Here is an 8,802-nt window from a genome sequence, read left to right as displayed (position 1 = left end):
TTGGGAGACTCGTACAACTAGGATTTTTTCCAGGAATCAGTATTCTCAGACCAGTTAAGTAAAACACTTTTTCACAAGAATTTTCATATGAACATTTTTAAAAAGAAACACTCTAATGAATGCACTCTTAAGCCTTAACGTTTTGCAAGGCAGTTTTAGAGGACTTGTGAATTATTTGGAGCTGAAAACACAAAGGTCCAGAGAAACATTGTACTGTAAAACAAAACAAAAACACAACAAAACACACCACCACACCTAAACCACCATATTTAAAGTAGTGGTTCAGAAAGCCAGAATAAAATAAAAAAAAAAATATCCACTGCTATCTCACAGACCATAACTACCATTCAACCACAAACCACTAATTCCAGGTGCTATCTACTTCTGATTGGGACAGGAAAAAGAAAGAAAAAATAATCAGGCTTCACACCTTCAAGTGATCAAACTAATATTTTAAGAACCTAGAGGTAGAACAGCATTCAATATGTGAAATAACTACTAGTAAACACTCATAGTAACTTGAGGGTACTGGATTAATAACTTTCTTTGGAGTTTTTTCCAACTGCAGCACTGAAGTTTTTTTCCATCTAATACACCCTCTGAATTTTTTTTATTTGATGTCTCATTTATACTTTTACACCACACCCCAAATCTTACCTGAACTCCATCCCATCTTACTCCCAGCCTCCTCTTGCGTTTCATCCCTTTCAAGCCTCCACCACCACCAGATTAATCTATCAGCCTACTTTTTCCACAACTTTTGTCAACAAAGCAGGCCCTCGTGTCCTCAGGATACCTCTGTACATTTTCCTCCGAGCAGACTGAAAGGCTCTATCACTGCCATCTCCGACTCCAGTCGTGCCACTGCACATCTTTGTGTTCAACCCAGTTCATCCAAACACACATCAAATTTTCCTTAAGAGAACTTGACGCCAACATTTTTAGGAGGAGTGACTTCCTAGCACACAAAACCCACCTCCATTCCGTTTCAGCTATGAAGTGCTTGCTTTTAGAAACAGACTCCTCAGGCAGGGACTATTTTCACACCACAAGCAGGTTATGAGCCTGAAGTGACAGCGTATACTCATGGCTAAGCGTTCCTGTCAACCGCCTTGCGTATGAGAGAGGATCTCTCCAGGAAGAAGCACGGTGCACACATCCCACCACTCTGTGCACAGCAGCTCTGCTGTATTTCACGAGTCTAAAGTAACGAGGAAAGAAAACCCACCACCCTCTAGACCAGGGCCTTGCTGCTGCCATGAGATGCAACCGATTAAGCGTAGCCTAGGCAACAAGACTTTTTAAAACCCGAAACACCCATGGCTAAGAAAAAAGCAGGATGGATTAATTCTGCCACTGGATATAGATGCTTTAGTTTCACACTGAATTTTCTTGGAGTCATGTATGCATATCTAAGCAGTGAATCTTGCTTCTAGGTATCTCTTGCCACTTTGATTAAGTACGAAAATTATATTTACAACTATTTTACATCTGCCCACAGAAGACAGATCTGCTCAGAGAAGCTGAGAATTACATTTCTTAAAAATACTACCCAAAGCAAGATCCTCGAGACGAGCCATGGTGTCACACGTTCAGCGTTCCTCCCAGAAGGTGACTCCAGATTTGACTGACCTGCGTCTGGACACCTTAAAGCACAGCTCGTTTGAAAGAGGATTTGCACATAGATATAAAACAGGTTGTAGCATAGAGGCATTTTTCCAGTACTGTGTCACTTACATTTGATTAATTTTGGTCCTGCTCGAATGAGATCTTCAGAAGTCACTTCTCAGTTACCAGTGCCAATGGTTTGCACCTATTCGAATTCAAACCAAGATCGCACCACTTCTTAGGCCTCAAACTGCCATGATCGGCAGTTATCGGCTGTGATGACTAGGGAGGACTCTATGAAATCGTGGAACAAACGTGGGCACCACGTACAAAGTTTACTGGACACTAGAACACTTCCACATCAACTCCCACCCCACGCTGCTAGTGTACAACAGGTACCTTGTGCTGCTGATCTGCTGTACCCGTGACACTGCTCAAGGCAAGGAAGAATAAATCTAAGTAGCTATGAGAAAACTAAATACTGGGACTACTGAATTACATTCACCAGATGCCCACGGTTGCTTTATACCCCAGATGTAAGTGATGATGTTTGGCTAAATGCACCTTAGGGAAGACCTTGTGTTCCATTTCCAAGGGAGGCGTTTTTGCAAGGTGTCATTAAAACACCAAGTAAGATTGCAGAGACACGGCTGTAGCTCCTGACCTTGCCAGAGACTTCCCGGGCAACATCCCAGACAAGGCTCTGCTTCATAATAAAAAAGGGGGTATTCTCCATTTGTGTTGAAGACGGTGCGATAAACTTCATTAGTACTTCTTCTGAACATATTTATCACGGAAAGCATTTTATCTTAGACTACACTTACAAAGCATGTGTATAAATAACAGAAATGCCTGCTAAAATTTTATGACTTTTGTTGCCATTTACCATTAAGCATAAACGTCCCCATGAAAGCTTTAGTGAAGTAACTACAAAGGCTGGAAAAGGTTCACACCATTCTTTCTCCATGTATAAATTATAAGTAATATGAGAACATTTACAATGTCTAACCACAATGTTTTATGTCAGACAAATGTCTCTCAGTACTTGCAGTTCCTAAACTGTGCTAGCAAGAATTGCCTTTTTCTCATTCTTTCCTCTCTCTCTCTCCCCTCCTTCTACACCCAGCAGTCTCAGTCAAATCTGGCTTTATTCCTTCATATGATTTTAACGTCAAGAAATGCCTAAGAGTCAGGGCTCTAGTTCACATAACACCATTGTTCTTTTTCTAGAGAGCTTAACATTGAATGCTAAAACTTCCCCAGGTTGCCTCTTCAGTATTTGAATCAGCAGCTATTTAGATTTCCAATGAAAAGGAAGGAAAACCAACAAGAACTCAAAGACTTCAGCAATATTTTAGAAAGAGAGTTTCATTAGATGAGATATCTTCATGTCATGGCAAAAAAAAAAAAAAAACAAACAAAAAAAAACCCCAAACAACAGCAAACAAAACAAGCAGTACAGAAGGTATATGTTTTTCAAGGGCAATCACCTGCAGTTCTGGCCAAACCTGAACAGATTTATGGTAATTCTGAGTCCCTGATAAAGGCAAATTATAACCAAGGAAACAAGATTCATCCAACAAAGAAACAAGACAAACAGTCGCTGCTACATCTGAAAACAGCGATAAAAGGTAGATCAAATTTTTAGAATATTTGGCTGAGCTATCCTTTGGGTAAAAGATGCAACCCAGGGGTGAAAAAAGAAGAATTCAAGAAGGTTTTTCCAAACAAAATCCCAGTTAGTGCTTCTCTTCCTGTTTGAGATTTTTCTTAAACAAATGAGCCCTAGCCAAACTGTACAAAGAGGCAGGCATTAATTTCTTATCACTAAGCATAAGTTTCCTGGCAGAATGAAAGTAAAGTCAAACATAGTTAATATCAAATGAGGTCAAACGACAAGAGTTGTTACAAACATTTGCTCCTTTTCATTCTCCTCTTCTCTGAGGTAGGTTTGGTACCAAACGGCATGTATGATAGTACGTTAAAAAAGAAATCAAACTTCCAGAGACCCTGTAAGCTTGAACAGGTCTGAAAGCCAACCTCAGTCGGGAAACCCATCTCCACCCCCTCACAAAGCATTCCTTTTAAGTCTCACAGCTCACTTCACACATTCACACTTACATACTTTTATTTTTCCTCATGAGTTGCTCTTCGTGGAAGAAGATGACCCTAAAATATTCTATGGAAAGCACAGAGGTCAAAAATAGCTACACGATGGCACAAAACGAAGGACTTGCTCCAACCGGAAGGATAGTAAGCTGTCCAATAAACTTACCTCTGAATTTTTTGGGTGGGTTGTTAAGATCACCTGCTTCTGGCTGTACAACACATCGATCATCCACAAGGCTACAAAGAAATGAGACATAAAGTGAGAGTCTATTCCCTTGCAATTACTTACATCCTTGTCAGCAAAACCAAAGTTGTTTATTTGCAATACTTCATCCGAGTGGCTACTTCAGCAGAAGACATTCCCCAAATGCCAAATTATGCCAGATCTTTCCAAGAAGCATGCAGCTAATTTTTACTGTTGCCCAGAGCTATGCTCCTGGATAGGCGGGACAATAAATAAGTCATTGCTCCTGTATACTGCATCATCTTTATGTCCCCTCCTTGAGGTGCAGACAGAACAGCCCATATTCTAGTTAGGCGAGAGACAGCCTTAGAACAATTATTGCCTCTTGGACAGATTTGAATAATGTTGCAAATGTGTTTATACGAAGGGTAGAGAACAGGAAAATATGATAATTATGCAAACTGGACTCTGCCCCTATGACCCCTCAAGTATTAAGAAAAGGCAGAAACAATAACTGCCGCAATAAAAATTGACTCCCAAGAGAAAGGAAGGCATAAATACACCCTCCTGCTCACCAGTCACAAGCACAAGATAAGTCCAGGGATTGAACAAACCTCCTCCTGTTCTACCAGGAAGGAGGTGGATTAGACAAGTGAACCCAACAGATTCCAATAGGGAATGTCAGGACAGAGCTTCTCCTGTGAATATACGTCAGCAAAAAAACCCATGGGGTCAATTCAAAACCCAAAGAATAAAGAAAATAGTTAAAATGTACCTGTCACCACTGCTCTGCCCTTAGCAGGCTTTGGATCAACATGAATTACGCCTTTAGCAAATACTATTTCCAAATCATGAAAATACAACTGTAACCAAATGCTTTGTTGTTTCCGATTTGATCCTAAATGACTCAATTTGACCCTTTAAAACCAATCTGTCAAAGAGGCTTTCTACGCAAAAGTAGAAAGAAAAACTCCAAGGTCTTAAAGGTTTGAGAGGTCCATTCTCATGCAGAGTAACTTGAGAAAGACTGACACCTAGAATATGAGAGTTGTTCCTTGCAGAGGCTGGTTACATGCAGGGAGCATCTTGAGACAACAATCATGGAAAATAATGAAGTGCATAAAAATTAAGAGATCAGAGAGATTAAGTGGCCTCAACAGTTCTATGCATCTAAAATTTGCATGTGCAAACATTCAGAGTAAATTGCTTTTTCCCCATGGATTTTCTCCCTATTCAGTATTATATATACACGTATGTGCTCCAACAAGAATGGCAGTGTTAATGTTTGAGCTGACTGAAACACCTGCTTCTAGCGAACAAAGGGCCAAAAAAATATCAAAAGTCAAATGGGTTACTCTGATCATCCCACACAGAGATAATCTCAGTGCAATATATCCCTCTCAGCCTGAGATTAAATCAAAAGTGAAGAGGAACTTCCCAAACTACTCAGAAAATAATTTTACAGGGCACAAAACACAGAAGAGGATACATTGTACACCGGTAATCATAATGATGACAGCACTGAGTTTGGGAAACAGCAAAAGTAAAGTCCCGATTAAGCAACAGTCATGTCATAGGAATATTAAATCGGAACACTCTTCAAAGATTTAGAACGACATTAGAATGTATAGTGGTATCTGTTTCTCAACCTTCATTAACCACATGAACAAGTCATTACACATTGTTATGACATAAGACTGTCAAAACTCCACATGGTATAGAGTACAATTACACCGAAGCTTTCCTTTGCTGCTTTAATTTTCTCCAGGACAAAGACTAAATTAAATATGGGACAAAACTAATTTGATTATGAAGGCTTATTAAGATGATAATGCATTTCATGTTTCACATAGCAATTGGGATTTCTGGCTTAAATTAGGCTCAGAAGATGTGTGGCCATTATATAATGCAGTTACCTTAAAACAGTACTAATCGAATCAAAGAGGATGCTTGTAACACTAAGGGATCTTTAGACCTGCCATGAGAACATCTCATCAAGCCTAGAAAATACACGTGCTTCGGGCCTGTAATGTCTAAAAAGGACTACCCATGGTGAAAAATATCTGCTCAGCAATGCCATCAAAAGCCACAGCCACTGCATAATGTTCATCATGCACTGTATGGGATTAAACATAACATAACAACTTTCTACTTGTTCTGGAATTATTTACTGCCAAACTTGCTTCAATACTAGGAAGAAAAAAAATAGCCAAATGTATAGTATCGCTCAATTCGTTTTGCCAGTTTTCAGCAGATAGTATTTGGCCAGTTACACAGCTGATCGAATACTGCAGAGTGTACATGTCATATTTGACGAGTACCTGGGAAATTTGTCAAATACATTCGCCAAATACTATTCAACCGACCCTACTTACTACATATCCCTTGCTTTTATCATACCTTCTTTCCCTTCTGGCAGCATCCCATATTTTCTTCTCTTTCCTATAATAGATCATGGTGCATCTTCAGTGTCTGCTTCCTTCTCTGCCCCTTATTTTCCAGAATCCTAATAGCTAGAGGACTAAACCTACAAGTTAGTTTGGAGTCACTCAGATGAGATTCCAGCCCATCGTTTCCTGCCGAGAGACTTACCAGGATGCTGTCTTTGTACCCTGCTTGGGAGCTCCATTTATCAGATGCATCTGGACAGTAGGCATCAAAATATTTGCTGTCACTGTACCCACCCTGAGGCCCTTACGGCTACTGGAAATGAGAAAGAGCATGTTGTGTGCGTGCCCACTCACCACATCATCAAGCTTCCTGGTTGCTTCTTTGCTACTCGTTCAGTATTGAAGTACCACAGACAGCAATGTGTCACCCATGCTATTTCCCTCCCTCTAATTTCTCACTGCTTTGAAACAAGGTGGCAGATGTGCTCTTTGAGCTTCTCCTCCAGCCCCCCGCAAGGTCTTCCAAATCAGCACACAGCTCCACTGCCAGCTTCTGATGTTCGGAGAGATTTCTCCTCAGCAGCAGTTGAGCAGAATAAAACATACCCTCTCGCTCGGCAGAGCTCTATTTCAATTCCACGGCTTTTCTCTGCGAACCCTTCCTTTTCCTACGTGAACGGCTGCTTTTTGTTTAATGAAGTGGCACACGCTTCTTACTGCTAAAGAGGCACTCTCCTACAGAGCACCTACTCTGATGTCTCTGCAGAAGAAGGTGCAAAGGAGCTCTGTGGGAAGCACGCCGGGGGTAGGAGCTGGCGAGGCACGGCTCCCACCACAGCTCCGGGGTGCCGGCCATCGGCAAAGCTGAAGACTCAAAACATGTTCTCCTTTGACTGGAGAACAGCAATTTTGTTTGTATGAGAAACCTCAAATACTGTAAGAAAAGACAAAACTAGTCATAGTGGTAAGTTAGTGGTATAGAAACGGTTTGGCTCAGGGCTCCTTGTGGTTTTTTAATTTATTTTTTTTTTTAAACTCCTTACATTGCCTATGCTACATCCTTTTTTTCAATCAGCAGATTGCACTGGGACCTATTCATTCCTGGTTGGGGGGCAGGGAGGGACAGGACGGGACACACGGACGGACACGGGACAGACAACAACATGAAAATCATTTGCTTGCATTCATTCCCTCTACCCACACCTTCACTTGACAAGCTTCTTCCTCCCAACCAGGTATATCAAAACCACGCCATAGCCATCAATACACTCTCCATCCTCCCAACATCCAACTTGGCAAATTAGCTTCAGGTCATTTTTAAATTTAGGGTCAAATCTGTACATAAAGCTGCCTTGCTTTACCCTGTATTTCCTGGGAGTCAGGCTCAGGACAGCTAGCTGAGCTCTGCTAGTCCTTTTCACGGATGGTTTTAGTATAAGAGAACAGCTGTTCTTACCCCAAAGTGCTAATAAATCCATTTGTTGAGCCCTCTGCATAGAGAGAACAAATATCTCCAATATGAAGGAAGCTCGACATCTTGTCGGTCATCTCTGGCTTACCGCCCCTAGAAGAATAAAGCACAACATTACTATTTATCAGGCAGAATTTCTCAGTATAAGCTACCGGAGGTTACACCAACAGGACCCTTTGCTTTTGTTTGCTCATTTGTTTCAAAAACTGAAGGAGCTCTGACACTGGAACCTCAGGTATCAAAGGAAACACAGCATGCCAAAATGCTTGCTTCGGATAATAAACTGGGAAAAAAACAAGCAGCTACCGGCACCCCATTTGGTGTGGGACTGCTTTATGGGTATCCGTATTCGTCCCAACAGATGCTCACAGCCGCTGCAGTCCAGGCGTGCCGACCTGTTTCGTCCCACCTGCGGGAGGGACAGGGGAGGGCTGCCTCAGTTTATTAAGTTTTATTATTTGCATCACCTAAAACACGACACATTTCTTTGCCTGACTCTTTGTCAGAATCAAAGGTAGGTTTGAGCATATTTTACAGGTTCTCTGGTGTGCTGGAGTGGTGCTCCTGGGAACTGTAATGTAAAATATTGACATGATTCATATCAACATTTTTTGGTCACGTCAAAATATTGACATGACCAAGGCTGAGGCAGCCACCCGCTCCCCACTGCAGTCCCACAGACAGCATTAGGCGAAGACCCACTGAATACGCCTGACAACGTATTTTGCATGTAAAAATGTAAAGATTAAGGTTTTTCAGAGTCAAATACTTTAAACTATGTATGTATCAGGAAGCCAAATCCCTGTGAAATCAGGAACACTTCAATCCTGGTTTTAAAATAGGTTGCTTAACTGTAACGCTGAGGAGACAGCCACTTAGGGTTGTCAACTTCCACAGTATTAAGAACCATCCTTATTTTCTTTAAAGTCTCAAATCCTGGACCAAATGACCCAGGACCTACCTGTCATTTAAATAAATATAGAAAAGCGAGTTTCTATCTGTCACAGCAACAAAGAGAGAGACAAACAACACGAGCCCGG

General features: G+C 41.3%; 1 protein-coding gene across 3 annotated transcripts in view; it reads right to left on the bottom strand.

The window, feature by feature from the left end:
• Positions 1-7,839, bottom strand: part of ITPR1 (inositol 1,4,5-trisphosphate receptor, type 1) — a 168,188-nt gene extending 160,349 nt beyond the window's left edge. For all 3 annotated transcript variants that reach the window (XM_009882856.1, XM_009882857.1, XM_009882858.1), the window contains exons 1-2: positions 7,748-7,839; positions 3,884-3,954 (exon numbers count right to left, since the gene is read on the bottom strand). In XM_009882856.1, the coding sequence (XP_009881158.1) occupies positions 3,884-3,954; positions 7,748-7,839 (163 nt within the window). The remainder of the gene's footprint in view (positions 1-3,883; positions 3,955-7,747) is intronic.
• Between the last annotated feature and the right edge of the window lie 963 nt (positions 7,840-8,802).

The sequence above is a fragment of the Charadrius vociferus genome, unplaced genomic scaffold (genome assembly GCF_000708025.1).
Source record: "Charadrius vociferus isolate BGI_N301 unplaced genomic scaffold, ASM70802v2 scaffold433, whole genome shotgun sequence".
Taxonomy (NCBI): domain Eukaryota; kingdom Metazoa; phylum Chordata; class Aves; order Charadriiformes; family Charadriidae; genus Charadrius; species Charadrius vociferus.
This window is presented reverse-complemented; position numbering and strand designations above follow the sequence as displayed.